Raw genomic sequence first — 21,201 nt, forward strand, 5'->3', positions numbered from 1 at the left:
GAGCTATGCCCCGTGAGAAGTGCGAGACAGATGCTGAGGAAGGGGGCACCTGCCCCGTGGGGAGAGACCACCCAGAGAAAGCGCCGCTCCTGCTGGGTGCTAAGGGGTGAGTCCCAGCGTGTCAGGTGGGGAAGCAGGAGAAGGATGGTCCAGCAGAAGGAAGGAAGATACAAAGCCTTGGCACTATTTGGATGCTGGGGAAGGGGCCCGGGGGGCGGGGGGAGGGGGAGGCTGCGAGTGGTTTCCCAGGGTCAGACTGTGTGGTGGGAGGCCAGGAGGCAGTGAAATGAGGCCAGCGGGGAGCAGGTTATCAGGGCCTGGCATGGGGCACTAAGGAGTGTGGGGGTATCTTGGTGGGCACAAGGGAGCCACTGAAGGATCGTAAGCGGGGCCTTGACCGAATCAAATTGCTGTTTTGGAACGTTCATTCTGACAAGTGGGAGATGGATGGGGGGAGGAGAGGCTTTTGCATTAAGCCAGGTGGACTAAGGCCCAGCTGAGGCAGCGATGGTGGGCACGGGCCTGACGCGGCAGAGTTGACAGCATGTGGAGAATATGGAGTCCTGTTACTAAGAAGTCCAGGGGTCATGCCTACGTCAAAGCGTGGCTGCCTCCCGGAGCTGGAACAGTGCCCTTCGGGGTCTGGACTGTCTCTGCTCTCGGCTGGGAGTCCTGGGTGACAGGTTCTACCTTGCGCAATGGACCGCCCTCTGCGGCCCAGAGCACCTGTCCTGGTCCTCCCAGCATCCGCCAACCAGGCCGGGGGCCGAGGGAGTGAGAACCTCTGATTGGCCAGGCTGCGTCACGTGCTCGAGCCCCCGAGCAGGGGTCGGGGGGGTGGTGAGGCCCCACACACGCGGTGCCAACTGAGAGAACCGGAGCCCACGGAGAATCCCGGGCTTCTGCTGCAAAGAGCAGACCACATTCGGGGGAGGCGAAGAAGAGGCCTCCAGCCTGGCCCCGTGGCTGGGCCACCCCCCAGGGCAGTGCCCCGACCCTGGTCCACGCAGCTCCGGAGAGGGCCACAGGCAAGGTCAGGAAAGGTCATCCTTGGTCGGGAGGGAGTCTTGGACTGCGGCGAGCCTGAGACGTTTGCTGAGAATATAGACGGAGTTATTTTTGCCTGGAAAGGGAGACCGGCTCCAACCCCCCTCTCTGACCCATGTGCACCTACTCCCCCATTTCCTCTTCCAGGAAGTGGGTGAGCAGATTGGGATGCAGGTGGGCTGGAGCCCGCGCTGCAGACCCAGATCCGCCTGCACTTGGGGTGACGGCAAGGGGGTCCATTTTAACCTCAGGCCGAAAGTGCGGGCTCTCCAGCTGCCTTGCCTTCCAGTGCATTTCAAGGTGAACTCCAAACGTCAGTGCACCTTCCCCTAAACACTGCGGTGTGCATATCATGAAGCATGGCCCAGTATTTGTTGGCAGTTTTCCTTTTGAGGTAAAATGTACTTAGGTTGAGGGGCACCTGGGTGGCTCAGTTGGTTAAGTGTCCGACTCTTAATTTCGGCTCAGGTCGTCATTTCAGGGTCGTGGGATCGAGCGCTGAGGTGGGCTCTGTGCTCAGCGGGGAGTGTGCTTGGGATTCTCTCTCTCCCTCTGCCCCCCTCACTCTAAATAAATAAAATCTTTTTAAAAATCGACTTAGGCTGAAATGCAGAAATCTTAAGTGTGCATCCCCGGAGTTTTGACAAATGCATGCACTTGTGTAATCCACGCCTGGAGGACTTCCTACTGCCTGAGCGTGGCTGGAGCAGGCCATGCCTGGGATTTCATCCAAGAGGGCAGGGGAGAACTAGCCCATCAGAGTGGGTTTGGAGGAGCAGTGAGGGTGAGAAGGGTGAGGAGGGTGAGGAGGGTGAGGAGGCGGAAGGAGGCTCAAGCTCTTCTCAGAGAGCACCCCACGAGCCCGGGAAGCTCCTGGACATGGTTACATTGTTCAGTGAAAACCTCAGAACTCCGACACAGAGTGGCGCTCCTGCTCGGCTAGGGCTCTTACTGTTACTATTCCCATTTGACCGCAGCCCTCTGTCTATTTTGATGTGTGGAAACCCTGTGAGAAGAAAGGTGAACGGTGGCATCTGGACACCAGACTTTGGCCTGAACCCCCAAGACCCCTGGCAGGGTCACGGAAACAAGCGCAAATAATGAGTAGTATTTGTGAAAGTGAACTGACCCAGGGAGATTGCCTATCCAGCAGCTCTTGCCTCCTTTTTCCTTGATGGCAAAGCCCACCTCCAGTGAGAAAGGCTGAAAATGCCCCATGTTCACTCCCCAGTGTTTCCCACAGATGGGCATGTGCACCAATCCAGGCCAACGACACATCAGGGAAAGTCGCTGGGGCTTCCAGGAAAGATGTTCTCTAAAAAGAGCTACGTGGGAGGAAACACCCCATTCTTTCCTAACTTGAAATGTTATCATGTGGGGATGTGATACTTGGAGCTGTGGCAGCTACCTTGCCACGATGAGTTGTAAAACTAAGAGAATCAAAGAAAAGTCAGCGCCTGCCCCTGAGTCTTAGAACTGCTGAATCCTGCCATGTTTACTGTAGACTTGTTGTGTGAGGCCATACGTTCCCCATCCTTGGGCAGTCTGTTCCTTGCAGTCTGAAGCATACTAACTGATACACATGATTTGTAAAAATTTGTTACTGGTAATACCAGAGCATTTCCTGAAAGCAATTGTATTTGTATCATAAAGATCAGACTTAACTGTTTTAAAGAAAACTACAATCCACTGACTATGAGTAAATCACCAGTTCTCCAAAGAGTTCAGATGACAGAACAGGACTTGTTTCAAAATGATGGCCTTCGATATTTGTAGGGATTTCAACATCATCATGGTCACCTTGAGACTCCATATGCTTGGGATGGAAACTCTCTTCTTATTTTTACCTTTATCTGTGAGTATGGAGCTGGCGGCTGACTTGGGGGGTCCCTAGGGGGCTAGAATAGACAAAAAGGCCCTGTCAAATCTAGATATATTTAATGCTATCATCCAAATTGGTAAAAACTTTTCTTTTCTTTTCTTACCAAACTGGTAAAAACATGGCTTTATTACAGGTACCCAGTGTAAAATCGCAACCAAATCACACATGCTCAGGGAAAAACTGCTTGTTTGCTTTTCTCGAACTGGTTGGTAGGTTTTCTAGTAATGCGCAACATCCAGTAAATGTTTATTAAGGGCCTACTGTGTGCCAGAGTTCGTGTTAGATACTGGGACCATAGCAGTGAGCCAGGCAAGTTCCACCCCAGAGGAGCCCCCAGATTAGAAAGAGGATGGAGAAGTAACCAGGCAATTATAAGGCAGAGAGAGAGATGTATTTCTACAAGGCCAAGTTCATTCATTCATTCGTTCACCTGATCATTCATTTGCCGTTTATTGAGTATCTACAAAGATCCTGGGCACTGTGCTAGGAACACAGAAAACACTGGGGGAAAGACACTGTCCCTGTCCCCACGTTGCCGTCAGTCTAGTGGGGGAGAAAGACAGATAAACAGGTCATCCCAGGGTGCTAATGCTATGGGAGGAGAGCGTCTAGTAGGGCACCAGATTCAAGTGTGGGGTGGTGAGGAAAGGCTCTAAGCAGAGATGGAAAAGATGAGAAGGTGGGGAAGAATGTTCTAGACAGACAGGAGGCCACTGTACTTAGCCATAGGGGCCAGAGAGACCCCAGACCAGGTCATTTCAAATGATCGGAGCAAAAATTTGGCTGGAGTGGAAGTTGCAAGGGGCTGGGGAGGAGAAGCTTGTAGGAGAGACCTGGGGACCGGATCCTGACAAATCTCGTAACCCATATTAAGGACTTCGGGGTTTTTCTGAGGCTCAAGAGACTGGAGCAGTCAGATGTCCCCTTGAGAAAAGCGCTGGCTGCCGCATAGAAAGGGGAGCGGAGGGTGAGACATTAGTGGTAGGAGACCAGCCGGGAGGCTGCCCGACCCGGGGCTGCCAGAGAGGCGCAATCACAGAGCGGGGCCGCCGGGAAGGAGGAGGACTCCGCACACTGTGCCAGTTTCTGACTCCAGGGACTGAGAAGGTAGCAGAGCACAGGGAGTCTGGGATTGGGGGTGGGCCGTCATTCCTTTCGGGGTACGTGGAGCTTGAGAGGCCTGTTGGGGGGTCCTGGGGGCATGTCCTGGGGGCAGCCGGTCTGGGACTGAGGATTGGGCTCAGCTGGAGCCATGAGAATAGAGGGGCACAGAGCCCACGGATCCCTCGCTGGTGTTTCAAGCGGGATGAGGGCAGGTACCGGGAAGAGCCTGAGGAGGACCTGTGATGAAGGGTCGTCTTGGGGTGGGGGTGGGGGGTGGGCCGGCAGGAGATGGTGCCATCCTAGAAACCAAGGAGGAGGTAACACCTCTCTGGTATTTGCTTCTAACTTTTGTCGTAGATGGGGAGGGTTTACAGACAACTTGTAAGAGGGAAGCATACTTGCGAAACACTTGTGTCCTTTGGCTTACTAATTTTTTTCCCTATAACTTGGGGAGCGAGTCCTCTCTGGCTCCGGGGTTCTGGAGTTCTGCCAGGCCACAGTTAGAGGACTGTCTGGCCTACCATAAGGCAGTGGTAACACAGGAAGCTGGAGGTCTGCCGGGAATCTAGAAAGAAGCTGGAGGAAGCACCTGTCCCCACTGGTCCAGCAGTCCTGGAGGGAGGAAGCTTGAACACAGCAGACCCACACCGTCCATCTCTTGAGGAGGAGCTCCGTCCAAGGGTCACTCCCGGCCTTTCTGAGGTTCATGTCGCTCTCCCTGCAAGCCTGCGCTTGCTGGATTCCCCAGGGATTGCTTAGCAATCCGCATCTCCAGTCTGCTTAGGATGCGCCAATCCGAGGGCTCCAACAGATCAAGGCCAAGGAACAGATGAGGTTCCAGAGCCTCCAAGCTGACTCAGGCCTCGGGGATGAGGTCACTTCTGTAGCAGGACAGCGACCCCCTCCCTGTATCTCGCCAGTGGCGCCTCCACACTATGGAGTTCTGCCTCCCAGATGCGCTCGGGGATAGCGATCTCGGTGCCGTTTGCACAGAATATGACGCAAGGAACTCTCCTCTTGAATCTGCCCTTAATTGTCCCTTTCTTTCCTCTTGCCCATGACTTTCCCCAGGGAAGCCTGCTTTTCCTACGGCTCCCGCAGGACACATATCGCAATATGACCCTGCTATGTGTGTGCTTTGTGTGTGCTTTGGTCCAGATGGTGATTAACCTCTGTCCTTGTTGATTATCACAATATGCCACCGAGAAGCACAAGAAAAAGTCAGTGAGAATTTGAATCTCTGTGGTCCATCCGGCCAACGTCATGGAGAGCTCTGGGGTTTGGGGTGTGTGTAGGCGGGGACGGTTCACAAGGACAAAAAGCACTACTCACTCTTGAAGAACCTGCAAGGTGTGATGCGGTGACTTGCACACACCGAGCGCTCAGCTGGAACGGCCGCCCACAGCCCTGTGTGGGGTGGGGGGGGAGAGGTGGGGGGACCCCTGGGGCCAAGCTGGGGACGGGAGCCTGGAGGCTCGGCAGCCAAACACCAAGATTTAGCATCACTTAGAGCAAACAAGAGAAGAGAAGGGGAGGAGTGTTTCTCACGGGTGGGGGCGGGGAGCCACGGGACCCAGGTCCTCCCAGGGGCGGGGGGATCCGTGGACAGTAGTTCCAGGCCTGACCCAGCTGGGTCTCCGGGGCGGAGCCTCGGCCCCTGTTCCTGGACGCTGATGCTTCTGGCTCTAAGCTTCGGGAGGTGTTTATTTTCTAAAGCTCTGCCACATTACCGCTGGCTTGTGGGATCCCGCGATCTGTTGCAGTTCATTCCCTGTTGGTTTAAACAGCTGTGCGAACCCTCTTCAGTGCCGGGAAAGAAGGGACAGTTGTCTCAGAAACGCTGCTTTTCCGTATTTGCGGGGATTTCCACATCGTCATAATCGTCCAGGGGCTCGATGTAGCTGGGGATGGACGCTGTCTTCTTGTTTCTAACTTTGTTGACCAGTGAGTACGTAGCTGGCGGCTGACTTGGGCTTTCCTGTGGGACTAGAACACACAAAACGGCCCTTAGAGGCGAAGCTATTGTGTGTTTGTATATTTTTTGACGAGGTGACTCAGCATGATTTTCATGGGTTTGGGTGATCTTCCCACTCCCTGGTGGACCAGATCCCCATCTGACGGGGGAAACCGATGCACGGACGTGATACAGCCTCGGGATCCCCCAAGCGGGTCGAGGGCAGATGTTGGGCCAACACCGTGGCTCACGTGTCCCTCTGCCTGCCCCCCACGGCATGGGAACCATGAAACAGAAGTGTAGACAGCAAGCTGAACTGAGCCAGTACCCAAATGAGTAGAGTCATGTGAGACCCTCATTCTCGTGGGGGAAGTGGTACAAACCACATTTCCTTTTTGGGCACATCCCTCCCAGTGACTTAGTGTTTTCCAGAACTTCCCATAATTGCTGAGGTATGAAATCTCTGTTCAGAAGGAAGGGGACAGTTGTGTTTGCAGAACAGGGTATTAGGGTATGTAGCAAAAACACCAAGGCGTCCAGGGGAAGGATGATGAAACAGCGAGCTGGACCCCAGATGAGACCGGAGCTGCCTCTCCCACAATCTCGTCCTTCCTACAAGGACCTGAGAGAGGTCCACCCCTCCTTTCTTGCAGGGCTCTGCGGTCAGATCCCCAGTTCATACCCAGGCTCCAGCAGTCACTCGCTGTGTCGCCATGGGCGAGCCCCTGAACATCTCTGTGCCTCAGTGTCCTCACCCGTCAAAGGGGAATAATGATGTACCTGCCTCGCAGGGTTGTTGAGGGTACTACGTGAGATCATGCCTGTAAAGTGCCTCTCATGGGGCCTGGCCCACGGGGCTGCCCAGTAAACGTGGGCTGCTCTTATGATTTATCCATTCAATCAAGACATCCTTGTTATCTCCTAAGCTGCAGGCACTGCTCTTGGTGGTGTGTACAAAGTGGTGAGCAAGACCAGAAACGTTCCTGTTTCCCGCACTTCGTATTCTAGTGGAGGAGGGAGGTCAGAAACCAATGAACAGTAATGAAGTAAGACAACTTTGGGTAATTGCCATAAGTTCTATGAAGAGAATTAGTGGGTTCACTTTAGAGAGGGTAGACAGGAGGGCACTCTTTGAGGTGCTGACATTTCTTTTTCAAGGTTTTATTTATTTGACAGAAAGAGAGCACAAGCAGGGGGAGTAGTAGAGGGAGAAGGGCAAGCAGAGTCCGCACTAAGCAGGGAGCCCGACTCGGGGCTCGATCCCAGGACCCCGAGATCATGACCTGAGCTGAAACCAAGAGTCAGCTCCTTAACCGACTGAGCCCCCCAGGTGCCCCGAGGTGCTGACATTTGAGCTGACCGTGAAGGATGAAGTGTGTCCGCTACAGAAGCAGCTTAAGGAAGAACATTCCAGTCAAGAACAAACCAGGCAGAGTGTTTCTGATGGGAAGTGTGGGAGGCCCAGCGACACCCCCAAGTTCCTTTTCACTCCTGCTCCAACCTGGGATTTGAATATGAATTTACACACTGAATATCAGGAGCGTTGCTACTCACTCTGCCCCCTTTTTCATTTATTTGTCCCTTTCTAAAGGATGGTACTACCAGCAGATTCTAGTGTTATGGACTGAAGTTCTTTGTCCCCACAAAATTCATAGTTGAAGGCCTAACCCCCCAGGGAGGCTGTATTTGGAGATGGGGCCCCGAAGGGGGGTAATTAAGGCTAAATGAGGTCATAAGGGTAGGTCCCTGATCTCATAGGCTTAGCGTCCTTATAAGAAGAGACACCAGAATGCTCGCTCTCTCTCCCTCTTCCCTACCCCCATCACCCCTGACCAAACTGGCTGGCACCTTCTAGCCTCCAGGACCATGAGAAAATAAATTTTCTGTTGTTTAAGCCACCTAGCCTATGGTATTTTGTTGTGGGCAGCCTGAGCTAAGACATTTAGATAAATTTGTTATCCTACCCTGCATGAAACTGTTGTCAGCGACAGATACTTACGAGTGTGTTCCGGAAAAAGCAAACCCCTGGGTGGCAGAGGGGGTAACTGAACCTGTGATTCATTAACATTCCTGAAGAGAGAAAGAAAGAGGAGGAGTCAGGGTGTGCTTTTGACCACCAGCCGACTGGAAGGAAAACATCAAAGAGAAAGGACAGGGTTGACCAGAATGTTCATCACGGCACCATGCACAACAGCCCCAAACTGGGCACCACCCAAATGCGCATCAGCCCCAGAGTAGATAAACTCATCACGGTCCACTCCCACCGTGGAACACTCTACAGAAGTGAGGATGAACCGTCTACAACCACACGCAAGGACACTCACAAAATCTTTGAGCAGAAGAAGCCAAGCACTAGTTAATATCTACCCCATCTCCAGCCCCTTCAGAGGCCAGGATGGACTTGTCCACTCTACGGCTGAAACCTGTGAGTCCTTCTCGTGAGTCATCAAGTCTAAAGGTGAACCTGGGTACCCCCAACACATAGCAATCACAAAAGCCCCAAATTGGGGCACCTGGGTGACTCAGTCGATAAGTGTCTGCCTTCGGCTCAGGTCATGATCCCAGGGATCATGTTCCGTATGGGGCTCCCTGCTCAGTGGGGGGCCTGCTTCTCCTTCTGCCCCTCCCCCTGCTCGTGCATGTGCACTCTCTCTCTTTCTCTCTGTGAAATAAATAACTAAAATCTTAAAAAAAACCAAATATATCACAAAATACAAGAGGAAAGTGAGTGGCATATTTTCGTTAAGTACACAGCCTTAAGGGGACTATACTTGGGATCCATTTAAAGAAGAGGAAGCGGGGCCCCTGGCTGGCTCAGTCGGTGGAACGAGCCACTCTTGACCTTGGGGTTGTGAGTTCGAGCCCCACGTTGGGGGTAGAGATGACTTAAAAATAAAATCTTAAAAGAAGAGGAGGGTAGACCTAACCCTGAGTGGTGGGCCCAGCACACAGAGCCTGACCTGTGACCTCTACCAAAGGACCAGGCTTTCCTCTTACTTACTCATACATCTTCTCTTCGTCTCCTTGCTTTTCTACCCAGGGCTTGGCAACTTCCCACTTCTTGCCTAAGGAATCAAATAAGCATATCCATTTAGGAAGCATGAGCAGGAGGTGTGACTTCACCGTTTAGAAGTCCTCAGACACCAGGTGTGTTCAGGGCATTTGGGGAAAGAACCACCAAGAAGAAACAGACTTGGGGACGCGGGGCTGGTGAGCGGTGGACACTGACTTTACCACGGGCCTTCTGCCCACCCAGCCTTTCGCTAATCCCTGAGGGCGGACCCTGCTTCCTTCCTCAGCTCCTGCCGACTATGGAGCTGGTGCTCAGAAATAGTGGTCAGATGAGGAGCCCAAAGCGTGGTTGGGGGGAAATGAGAGAAAGAATGGGGACAGCAGTTTGTGAACTGTGGTGTGCGAGGCATGCAAATTACTGTGAATGATAACCTACGTGTTAATAGCCTTGGGTCGAGATAAAAGAGAACAGGTAAGGTTTTTGTTCAGGGCCAAGCTTTTGTGCTTATCTAAAAAGGAAACAATTTAAGAAGGCAAATGGACAGAGGAGTCTAGGAGCCAGAATATGATTTGTACTTAAAAAAAACTAATTATGGGCTCCCTGCTCAGCAGGGAGTCTGCTTCTCCCTCTGTGCCCTCTCCGCATTTCTCTCTCTCTCTCTCTAATAAAAAAAAAAGTCTTTAAAAAAAACCCTAATTACCATCAAGGAGTAGAGGCGAAGGAACACTGGACAGGAGGCCCAGTGGATGTGAGTTCCGGTCCCAACTCGGCCACTAACTCCTATGAGGCCTCAGTCAAGGCTTTGCCTCTCTCTGAACCTTAATTGTCTATCTCCAAAAACAGATTGAGGAGAATGACAAGGTCTCACTCCTTGTGTGGCCCTGAGCTTTCAGGTCATCGGAGGGGATATGATCTCAAGAAAACACACCATCGGATCAAGGATTTCATGTTTTGGGAGATGAACAGCGCAGTGGAAACCCACTTGTAGATAATCTAAAGTTAGCATAGAGCCTTCAGGAAGCTGCTCATTTGTATTCTGGGGATGCCAGGAACCCCTGTCATACTAGAACATTCAGAGGATGACCTCAGAGAAGGCAATCATGGTAGCCAACATGTCGATCATGGACTGAGCAGACGGGGAAACCGAGGCCCAGAGATGCATGATGCTTAATCCAAAATTCAGCCAATACAGGCCCGGAACGAATCTTCCTACCCTGTAGGAGCCCTGGTGCACGGATCTGCAGCCCAGCCCTCCCCGCCCTCCACCTGCCCAGGTGAGATGGCCATTACCCTGTCCTAGCAGCTGCCTACAGACACAGTACAGGATGAGGCCCAGGCTCGAGGAGACAAGGATGATGGCCACAGCTATGATGATCCAGAAATTGTCCCTCCACCAATCCATCGCAGTGGGGCCCTGAGGAGAATGGAGACAGAAGAACGAGACATGAGTAGGGGCATCCGGCGGGGAGGAGTGGGGGCCGTTGTCTACCACGTCACCGGGGGGATACCCCTGCTTAGGGGCTCAGGCAGGCGTTGGCTCGGGCAAACCCTGCCCATCAGCAGTTGGGAGACCCCTGGCAAGGCTTGTCCTCCTGTGCAACATGGGGGTGGGGTTGCCGGCCTGCACTTCCCAGGGCAGTCATGAGCGCTGCAGACAGGATACGCACCTGGAGGCTTCCTCGCTGTTCTTTCCTGGATTGTCAAACACGCAGGGGATGGGGGACGCCACTGAAAGCAATCACCGACTGCAGGTGCTTTTATATTGAAGGGGCAACATAGACTTAATTCCTATTTATTTTTTTTGGAGGTGGGGGTTAGAAAAATACCTCGATGGGTCTCCTTGAGCGAGGTGTGGTCAGAAGGGGGAAGGTAAAAATGCAAGGCAAATTGAGTTAGTCTGCTGGGGAAAAGGAACAGGAATTTGGGGGCTGAAAGCTGGCCCACTCGGGAAGCAGAGAGTCTGGGAAGAGCAGATCTTAAATTTTCTTTTTAAATTTATTTATTTGAGAGAGAGAGTACAAGTGGGGTGAAGGGCAGAGGGAGAAGCAGGCTCCCCGCTGAGCAGGGAGCCCAGTATGGGACTCAGTCCTGGGATCCTGGGATCACGACCCGAGCCAAAGCCAGACGCTTAACCACCTGAGCCACCCAGGAGCCCAGATCTTAAATGTTCTTATCACGACGTGACGGAAACCTTGAGCGTTTCCCGATACACAAGCGTATCCAATCAACACGCTGTACATTTTAAGCTTATACAACGTCATAAGTCAATTATACCTCAGTAAAGCTGGGGGGGGGGCGGGAGAGGGAGGAAAAAAAGGGAAGAAAACAGTAAGAGAGCAGAGAGTTTGAGGATTGTTAGAAAGTCCCCGTGGTGGAGGATGACCACGCTTTTGTAGGGTGATGATGACTAACATTTAACTTGAAGCAGTTGCCTGTATGATATTGTGCTGCAATCTTCCGTTACCATCCAGTCTGCAATAAAGTTGCACAATAAAAGCTTGTGCGAACAGAGCCTGGGGAGTGATGACATGTGTCCTGCAGTTTTCCAAGCAGGGGTGATGTATGCCACAGTGGGGAGCAGGCTGCGGGCTGGACTCCTAGGAGTAGCCTCCAGGAGGGCAGGAAGCTCTTGGGGGAGGAGCGGGGGCCCCCCTCATCCAGGGCATGGGCACTCTGCCTGTTCATTTGGATATCCGAGTAAAAAAAAAAATGATCCTTGAGGCCTGGCGTATCCCAGGTATGTGACGAGAATCCACTTCCTGTGTCATCGTTTAGCTGATGGAGACTCACCCATGCATGCTCACACAGAGCACGTCCAAGTCACGCTTTGGAGCGATGCTGGTGATATAAATGGGGAGCCAGGCAGAGGAACAAGGGCAAAACTAGGCTGCTGCTAAGGCCAGTATTCCTGCAAAGACTTCTGACGTGGCTTACCATTCACACATGTGTGTGTATTACCGGCGTAGTAACTTCGTTTATGCCGTCATTCTATTATAATTTGGGTTTTCAGTTCCAAGCTCAGTTTCTTTCATGAGGGTTTGGCTTGATCAGACAGAATGGCTTTTGGCTATTCATAAAGTTATACATAGTAAAACCAATTGTATGTAACTAGTGGCATTGTATGCACCTCATTCTGCAGCTTTCTTGCTCTACTTTTCGCTCAGCATTATGCTTTTGTCATTTATCCGTGGTGGTGGATGTGCTGGGGGTTTACTCTTAAAAGAGTGAAGTGTCAGCTAGCCAGGTAGCCCAACCCCCAGGCATGTACTCAGCAGAGGTTTGGTCGTAAATCACCTTTTCATGGTGCACAGAAGAAAGCAATAGAGGAAGAAGAACAAAGGGAAAAAGGAGAAGCATGGAGACTAGAAACTTGGCTCTCAGGAGAGCCCTGTGAAATTTGGTTTTGCAGGGCACAGGGAAGTCGAAGGGCACTGGACTTAAGAAAATGCCCACGCATCAGAGGGTGGACTCTTTGTTCAATAAACCTAATTGGAGCCTAACCTTCTTTAGCTCTGGGGAATGGATGGATGGATGGATGGAAGGAAGGAAGGATGGATGGGTGGGTGGATGGATGGGTGTGTTGGATGGATAAATGGATGGATGGTAGGAAGGATAAATGGATGGATGGATGGAAGCGTAGGTGGATGGATGGATGGAAGAAAGGAAGGATGGATGAATGGATGGATGGATGAATGGAAGGATGGATGAATGGAAGGAAGGATGGATGAGTGGATGGATGGATGGAAGGATGGATGAGTAGATGGATGGATGGAAGGAGGGATGGATGAGTGGATGGATGGATGGATGGATGGATGAGTGGATGGAAGGATGAGTGGATGGAAGGAAGGATGGATGAATGGATGGATGGATGAGTGGATGGAAGGAAGGATGGATGAATGGATGGAAGGATGGAAGGAAGGATGGATGAATGGATGGATGGATGGATGAATGGGTGGATGGATGGATAGATGGACAGATGGACAAACAGAATTTTCTTACCTCCATTCTCTTATACTCAGATGTGTGTCTCCTGGTTCTTTGTCTAATTTGTCTCTCATATTTTCTATCTTTTGTCTTTTTGTTTAATCTTGAAGGATTTCTCAAAAAAGCAACATAAACATAATCTTTAAGGCTACCGAAGTAAATACCAGGGCACAAGAGTTAAGAGCTATTGCATATGAAAAACAAAAACAGACAAACAAAAAAAGGTTGATCTGAGGAGCATGAGCGGGTACAAGGATGGAGGTGGGAAGACAGGGGGCTGCAACTTTCCACCATAAGCCCTCTGAATTACTTGATTTTTTAAAACTATGTGTATTTACAGGGCACCTGGGTGGCTCAGTCAGTTAAGCGTTCGACTGGATCTCAGGGTCGTGAGTTCAAGCCCTGCGTTGGGCTCCATGCTGGGCGTGGGGCCTCCTTGAAAACAAAAACAAAACAAAACAAACCAAAAAAAACCAAAAAAACCAAAAAAACCTCCCCCCAAAACCCAAAAAACACCATGTGTATTTACTTTGAGAAGATTTAAAAAAAACCAAAAAACCCCATTAACCACGTAGTGTAGCTTCCATGAAAAGCTACTGCTCAGATTTCAAGTTCAAAGCAATGTCATTGTCCTCCGTGTCCGGGGGAAGAAAGAGGAAGAAGGATGATGTTAGCAAAATGAAACATGGGACACTTTTGAGAACTTCGCTCACAGTTCTGTTCTTAAAGACGGAGCGGCTCTGATTTGCCAGCAGACATTTTGAGGGTGTCCAGCGCACATGCGGTCTGCAGGGGCTTTCCATTCTCCCCTCGCTTCATCCTTGTGCCACACGCTTTCCTGGACCTGGAAGCTGAGGGGACAGGGCCTGCCCAAGGTCCCCCAGCAAGAAGGAGGCAGAATGCTTTCTGTCTAGCTCCCAGGCCTCCCACTGCTGATCTCGGTCACCATGGCCCCAGGCATCAGGGACAGGCTTCGTGGGGCTCAGGATGCCTTGGTTTCAGGAGCATAGCGATGGTGGTGAGGTGGTGGGGGCCACAAATGAAAGTCCCAAGCCCCCCAGGGGTTCCAGGGCCAGAGAAATAGCACTCTTCCCCGTGGACTGGAGAGATGCCTGCTCAACAGAACCGAGACGAGCTTGTTTTTCGGGAGAAGGCAGCTGAGCGAGGAAGGCCCCGAGGAACCACACATTGTCCTCATTGGGTGTCCTCTGGGCTCCCAGTTAGTTCAGTGGCCCGGGTGTTGCCAGAGAGGAGCATCGGTGGGGCGTACGGCCAGTGGAGGGCCTGCGCTGGCCGTGTGGAAGCTGGACCCCACTGTGTCGGCCAGCCTGGGGTAGATAAGACTGTGGGGGGCAGGCCGCGTGGGACAGAGGGGCATTTGTAGGGCCAGCTGCTGGCGGTCAGGTCACAGATGCGGCCGAGTCTCTCAAGGGGCCACCAGGGACCGCAGACGTGATCAGCAGGAATGGCCACTGGTGGGAGCCTGTCTGTCTGTCTGTCTGTCCTCCTCAGTGCAATGCCAGGGAAGTAGTGCAGGGTGGGGTGCAGGGGAGCTGAGGGGGCTCCCACCCCTTCCTCCCCTCCTCTCACTGGGGCAACGTGGGGGTGCTTTGAGCCAGAGACAAGACTGAAGGTTTACAGAGGGCACGGCTAAATTTTGCAAACTGCACTGAGTCTGCTTAAGAGTCAAAAGTAACTTAACATTTTGGAATTGGAGCAAGGCGGGAGTGCCGGCAGGGGCAGAAGCAGGTCGTACCCCCTTTCCGCTCTAGCACATTCCCAGGAGCGCAGAGGCTTCAAACGGCACAAATGTCTTGTCTAGAAGTCAGGGAGGTCAGGAGTCCCTCCAGTCGGCACAGGGTAAAACCAAAGGGTGGGCAGGGCCGTGTCCCCTCCTGGAGGCTCCATGGATGAGCCATTTCCCTGTTCTGTTCAGCCTCGAGAGGCCACTCACGTTCCTGCCCGCGACGCGCGACGATCCAGCATGATCTCCCCATCTCCCCCGCCGCTGAGCAGCAACCTTAACTCCACCTCCGCCCTCCATCCCCCTGTGCCCTGGGACCTGATGCCTCGGACACCTCAGGCAGGCTCACCACACAGCCCACCCGGGATCCAGGATCGGATCTCAGCTCAGTGAGATGAGACGCTCGCTCAAGTGCTTCCAGGCACTTTATGCATTTATGCATTTGTTAATGCTTTATGCATTCAACATCTTCTATTTTGCCTCCAGGGAGTCAGGAAGAAAAGGGGGAAAACGGGAGGGATGGTTCTGCCATCTTCGACAGAATTCCACCGCACGGTGCCCGGCGTTGCTGACCTCGTCAGGAGGCCGGGGACGGACACGGGTCTCTATTTCTGGGAGGTGTCTGTTGCTTGGGAGGGAACATCTTTGTTTTCAAGAGCCTGCGGACATAGGAAGGTTCTCAAGGCAGGACTGGAGCTCACAGGAAGCGCAGGGCCCCGTGAGCCAGAGCGGGGGGTCCTACAGTCCAGTATAGACCAGTATGGACCAGAAGAGGAGCCAACATGGGCCCAGATCAGCAGTCCTGGGGCTTCGGGGAGGGGACAGGGGCTGAGTCCACAGGTGCAGGCCTGGGGGTCCCGGTTGCTGGGAGGTCAGGAGCTACAGGTCTGACCTCAGGTCCTGTAACCTGGGGGAGCATTTGGTGGCCACCACACATGGAGGAAGGAAGGGAAGAGGCGTGGTGGGAGCACCCTCAGATATCGGCATGCATCAGGCCCTGGGCCAAGAACTCGGGGAATATCGAAGTTCCCCACCCTCCTCCTGCCTGAACCTTAGAATCACCCGGGGAGCTTGAGCAATGGCCTACATCCGAGACTCTGATTTAATTGATCTGGGGTGGGGGGCCTGGCCATTGGGGTTTTGTTTTTTTGTCGTAATGAAATTGTCCAGGTGAGTAATACAGGGCCGAGTTTGAGAACCAGTGACGTACATGTTATCTCTGAATCCTTATTATAACCTCCCTGGTGGGGGCGCTGTTATTACCCTTAATAGAGAGCTCAGAGAGGTTAAGCTATTGGCTAAAGGCAGCACAGCTAGGGATCGACTAACCTAAGATTTCAACTCGGCGCCGTCCGGCGCCTGGGTTCCTGCCCCGTTAAGTCTGCCAGGCTGACACCAAGCTGGTAAATGTTTTTCCTTTCATAACAGAACTGAAAGCAGAACGCTCGTTTGAGAACTTCCAATCCCGGCGAGGTCTCAGCCATTCGCTGTGTCTTGTTCCACATAATAAGAACCGCAATATGAAAATGCATCTCAGAAAAGTAACATGCGCCATGCGCTGAGGCACCACGGGTTATAAGCGCTCTCACAATGGCAGCTTGTGGTTATGAGTCCATTTTACAGATAAGGCAATAAAGGCTCAGATCTCAGTCACTGGCCAGGGTCGCAGAGCTAGTAAGTGGAGAACTCAGAAGCCAAAGCCCGGTCTTTCGGACCCCAGGGCCCTCACTTGCGACCAACGGTCGGGGGCTTTGTGGGGTGTATGAAAATGCAGATGCCCGGGTCCCAGGCCCCCTGCCCACAGCCAGTGCTGATTGGTGGGTCCAGTGTGGGACTCCGGGATCAGCATTTTTAACAAGCAGTGCAGGGGGCTCAGCCCCAAGGGGGAGCATGCACCAGGCCAGGCAGCAGAGCCCACAGCTGGGCCGGGTGAGCACGAGGGAGGCTGGTCCCCCCGCCCCGGCCCCACCCCCACAGTCAGAGGTGGCAGCAGCTCCAGCGTGGTGGAGAGCAAGGTGCTAAAAAAGACCCCTCGGCCCAAGTACCTTTCCTGTTTGCTTGTCACAATGCCTGAAGGCCCATTATCCACAAGTCACTGCAAAGTTCCAAGCTCCCTCTCTCCCCACTTCCTCTCCAAACTCATTTGCCTGAGAGTGCCAGACTCTGAGGAAGAGAAACTGATTTTTACTAGGGTGTGAATGACTTTCTTGGCTCCTCAGGGCATTGGATTCCTTCCTCGGATTCCCTAGGGCATTGGCAAGAGCAGGGGGCATCCTAGGATCTCCTCCAAAGTCCCCCGAGGATATAAGTGAATGTGACTAGGAACGAAGACTCTCGTTTCTAGGCTTGTCCTCCTGCTAGTGACCCCGCCCTGCTCCCCATCAGAGTGATGAAGCCGCAGAAGGCAAGAGAAGGTTGGACGCTGAGTCGGAGGAGAGATGGCTTGTGAGACTGTGAGAGGCTCCTCCGCGGTTCTAAACCGAGAAGGTGCCGGGACAGAAGACTGGAGTGAAATACAGCGAAGACAGACACCTTCCCGGCCCGAAGGAAGGATGAGCTTTTACAAGGGAACAAGGATGGAGAGGGGAGAGGGCATGCTGGGGCCTGCAGGCAGGAAGTGGGGGGCCAACACCCCCGATCTTTCGGTCTGAAGTAGGAGACAAAGTTGGCGGGTGCTGGGCGGGGTGGGTGGGAGGCAGACCCGCGTGGTCATCACTGGGAGGACCGCATCCTTCCTCCAGCTGGGCCCACTCGTGGACGCTGCCACCCCCCTCAGGGCCTGTTGGTCGCTTAGTTCACTGTCTATCTTTTCCACTGTGTCCAGGGCCCAGGAGGCGCTCCCCACGGATCTGGGAATCTCGGAATGAATGAGGCGCCCGGCTCTCTCCTGGCCTATGGCCGGACTTGCCCTCTGAGGATGCGGGCAGGTGGGCAGCCCGGCCTTGCCGCCTGGCTCTCCGCCTGCTGGGAAGTAGACGCGCCCCTGTGATGCTGCAGGTGGAGCTCCAGCTTCTCTCTGGCCTCTTGGCCTTGCTCCAGCAGCCCGCACAACCTCCCAGGGAGCCCGCTGCCGCGCTGAGTGGGTCAGGGTGGGAGGGCGGCCGAGCACAGTCACCGACCCAGCCCCGGCTCTCACTTCCCCAAAAGGCATTTCTGGGGAGTCAGGGACAGAACTCCTACTGTGCCCTTGCCGGGAATTCCGGAGACTGTGGGTTTTATTCAGCACTTGCTTTAAAAACAACCAAACAAACAAACCCAAAACAACCAAGTTCTATCGTGGAGGAACACACTCCACAGGCGCATACGTGAAATGTTTCACGACGAGCTGTGTTTCGGACACATGACGCGCCCCAGTGTTTTCCCGCCTTGTCTAGCCGAGCTCGTGGAAAAAAATACGGAGCCTGAGCCCCTGCGTTTCCTTCAAGACCCACTAATGGTCAGGTCCTGGATATAAAAACTTGAGTTTTTCTCGAGAAACATTAATGATCTCAAGTAGCCACGAGTCCCGAAAGGTGGGGAGAGCACACGGGTGTGTTGGAGCCGGGAGCTTGGGGTTCCAGCTGGAGTTGGCAGGGGCCTCCAATGTCTCTGTACGAGGAGGCGCACCTGCAAACAGCTCGGCGGGAGGACGGGGATCCCGCTCCGCACTCGCCCTCTGCCCTTAGGGCGTCGTGCCTTGGACACGCATCCCCTTACCCGAGGCCTGCCCTGCCCAGGACGGCAGCCACGGGCCCCACGAGGCCGCTGGGCACCTGCTGGGTCTCAACGACTTCGTGTGGAAGGAAGAACATGAAAGATCATTAATAAATGTTTATCTGGGTTACTTGCGGGAAGGATTGGGATATGTTGGGTTAAGTTAAATGTATGATTAAAATTAATTCCAGCTTCTTTTTTCCCTCTCTTTTAATTTTTCCCCCAGTTGAAATTCTTCCCTCTTGTGTCCCTGCTCACACTCGGATCCTTAGGACCGACCGGCTGGCTCCGTCGGTGGAGCACTCGACTCTTGATTTGGGGCAGGGGGTCGTGAGTTCAAGCCCCGTGTCCGGTGTCGAGATTACTTAACTAAATAAACTTAAAATTTTCCGGGGAGGGGGGGAAGCACATAGTAACAGACAGTCCTGTCCTCTGATTCTGCAATATCATTCCTAGAAAAACAGCCTGAGAAGTAGCCCGAAGGAAGTAAAAGTCAGAGGCACAACTTGTAGACTTCAGCATAAGGAAGCAGGGAGCCCCCTCGCGGGCAGCGTGGGACGGGGGTGGCGGGAGAGAATCGCGCAGGGCCACTCCGTGGGTCGCATGCCGCAGTCACGAGGCAGGAAGAAAGGAAGAGGCCCAGGAACCTGCCAGGAACCCCAGGCCCTGAGAAAGCAGAGCGGGGCCGTGTCCCCGCGGCAGCTGCGTCTGTTCCCTGCGTTCCCCACATGTGTGGCCGGAGCCCACGGCGAGAAAGCCCAGAACACAGATCATTCGCTGAGCGAGGGCAGGAGCCTCCTCTCTCGCTCTCCCGCCGAGTCTTGCTGTGGAGCGTGAACTGAACACGTCAAGACTCCATGTATCACATCTAAAAAGAGCTTCTGCTCGCCCCGCCCCAACAGGTGGCCTTTGCGGTGTTTCCGCGGCCTTGGGTGTGATGCGTCTGCCCTGGGCAGAACCTTCTGGACTTGTGGATGACTCAAGCTTCCTGCTAAGTTATTCCAGGATTTCTGCAACCCAGAAGTCCTTCCTTGGGTCCAACCGAGTCGTCTCGCACTGTTGCTGGTTTTCTTATGTGTTTGGCTCTGAGCGTGACAGGACACCTAGAGCCCTGTCCCTTGGGGGGCTGTCTGGGGACAGCGCCAGGGCCATCAGCAGGTGGGGGGGTCTGGGGACTGCCGACAGCCAGTGAGGCCCGCACGTCCTCTCTAGAACGTATTTAATCAATATAAGACAGTGGTAACTTTTCAAACTGTCTACACGGAGGGGAAAAAACTAGAAGGCAAAACACCAAACTCTCTCCCGTGGTTGTTGCGAGGTTGTGGGATGTGGGGTCATTCTTTCCCCTTGTTTCCCTGACGTTTTCATTTATCCTAAGAAATACCGAGAGGCCCCCAGGCCTTGTCTTCAGCAGGCTCGGAGGTACCACGTTCAAAGCTCCCCGGGAGGTCCCACGCGCTGGCGGCCAAGGGCCAGGAAAGGGAGTGGCTCTCGGGACAAGTGATGCATGACAGGGTGGGATTGGAAACACCAGGCCAGGCCCTGTCCACGGTGATTTCCCGGGGCAGCAGCAGGGGGCTGGATGGTGATCTGACCCCAGCCCGGCACAGCTTGACCCCGAGGCCGCAGGAACAGGGGATGCCTTACCAGTCCCTACACACTAGACGCACCCAGCTAGGTGTTTCCTGCACTGGCCCCAAGATGCAGCCCAAAGTTCGCATTGTCACCGCCTCGCCCCCTCACCCCCAGCACGCACCCACTTGGGTCCTCCCAGTTATCAGCTCCCCAGACTCACTGTCAGAGCCCAGAGACGGCTAACCACCTCTCTACGGTTGATGCAGCTCACGGCCCGTCATTATGTCATTTCAGTCCCCCAACAGACCCGCGGGGGAATGGAGGCCCAGAGGGGTGCAGTGATTCCGAGCTCCCCAGCCAGTGAGCGGCAGAGTGGACTTGCCAAGGCCACCGAGAGATCGCGCTCCACGCCCACCCCGGGCAGCCCTCGGGTGGCTCAAGCCCAGACGCTTACCTCGGTTGCTAGGGTGTCCATCCGTGAGCGGCTGAGGGGACAGAAGGGGCCCAAGTGCGGTGGTTCAGAGGCAGCTAGCAGGAGGCTCTCCTCGCCCACAGACCTCCCGCCCACCCCGGAGCAGTGAGCCTCAGCCAGACCACACTTCCCCTTCCTGCTCAGCCCTCGGGCGGGGGGAGGCCATGGGGCCCACACCGCAGCCCATCCCTTTGCCAGGGAAGCTGGCTGCCCGGGTCCCAGGAGCCAGAACCTCCTCCTGCAAGGCCCCGCACAGGACCACCCGGTGTGGGGGTCAGGCCGGGGGGCAGGCTCGGCAGGGTGGACGGGGTGGCTGTGGGGTCCCCGCACATGAGCCTGGCCGTGCATTCCTGGCTGCAGCAGCCGGGCCCGGGGCTCCGAGAACGAGGACGCCGGCTCCCACCTGTATGGGCTCGGGTGGGACAGACACAGCGTCCCCACGGAGAGTCGCTGGAGGATGCCCGGGCCCACCCAGGGGCTGCCGAGCCAGCTTCTGCTGTCAGTGTGTGCGGGAAGGCTGCTCCGGACGCGGGCCCGTTGGCCGTCCTGGCGGGTCCTGGAGGGGCTGGGTCTCCACCTGCAGGGTTGACAGTCCCCAGCAGCGCCCATGGCCGCTTTCGGTGGGGGCCGGGGCGGGGAGCCAACAAACCATTTTGTCGAATTGACCATTCTGACTGAAATGAGCATTCTGGCGATAAAAATAGCCACGCATAGGCGTGCGCTGCATCTGCCC

General features: G+C 54.1%; 1 protein-coding gene across 2 annotated transcripts; it reads right to left on the reverse strand.

Moving 5' to 3' along the window:
- Positions 1-3,354: 3,354 nt before the first annotated feature.
- SCIMP (SLP adaptor and CSK interacting membrane protein) lies at positions 3,355-20,593 on the reverse strand. 2 transcript variants are annotated; one of them, XM_031018893.2, is made up of 5 exons: positions 20,451-20,593; positions 10,291-10,414; positions 8,989-9,052; positions 7,987-8,057; positions 3,355-6,019 (listed from the first exon to the last, which is right to left on the reverse strand). In XM_031018893.2, exons 1-5 carry the CDS (start codon positions 20,469-20,471, stop codon positions 5,865-5,867), a joined length of 435 nt encoding a protein of 144 aa, XP_030874753.1. In that variant the 5' UTR covers positions 20,472-20,593; the 3' UTR covers positions 3,355-5,864. The 2 variants fall into 2 exon arrangements, with proteins under 2 accessions (XP_030874753.1, XP_030874754.1); XM_031018894.2 differs by lacking the exon at positions 3,355-6,019 and adding an exon at positions 6,029-7,488.
- Between the last annotated feature and the right edge of the window lie 608 nt (positions 20,594-21,201).

Source organism: Leptonychotes weddellii, chromosome 15, assembly GCF_054177405.1.
Source record: "Leptonychotes weddellii isolate Sample4059 chromosome 15, ASM5417740v2, whole genome shotgun sequence".
NCBI lineage: Eukaryota > Metazoa > Chordata > Mammalia > Carnivora > Phocidae > Leptonychotes > Leptonychotes weddellii.

What these genes read in the sequence shown, in the direction of transcription:
- SCIMP (XM_031018893.2), bottom strand. Translation starts at nt 20,471, where the DNA reads ATGGACACCCTAGCAACCGAG. An exon ending in TGGACACCCTAGCAACCGAG is followed by an intron (nt 10,415 to 20,450) that starts GTAAGCGTCTGG and finishes CATTCTCCTCAG; the next exon opens with GGCCCCACTGCGATGGATTG. An exon ending in GCTTTTTCCGGAACACACTC is followed by an intron (nt 6,020 to 7,986) that starts GTAAGTATCTGT and finishes TGTGTGTTCTAG; the next exon opens with TCCCACAGGAAAGCCCAAGT.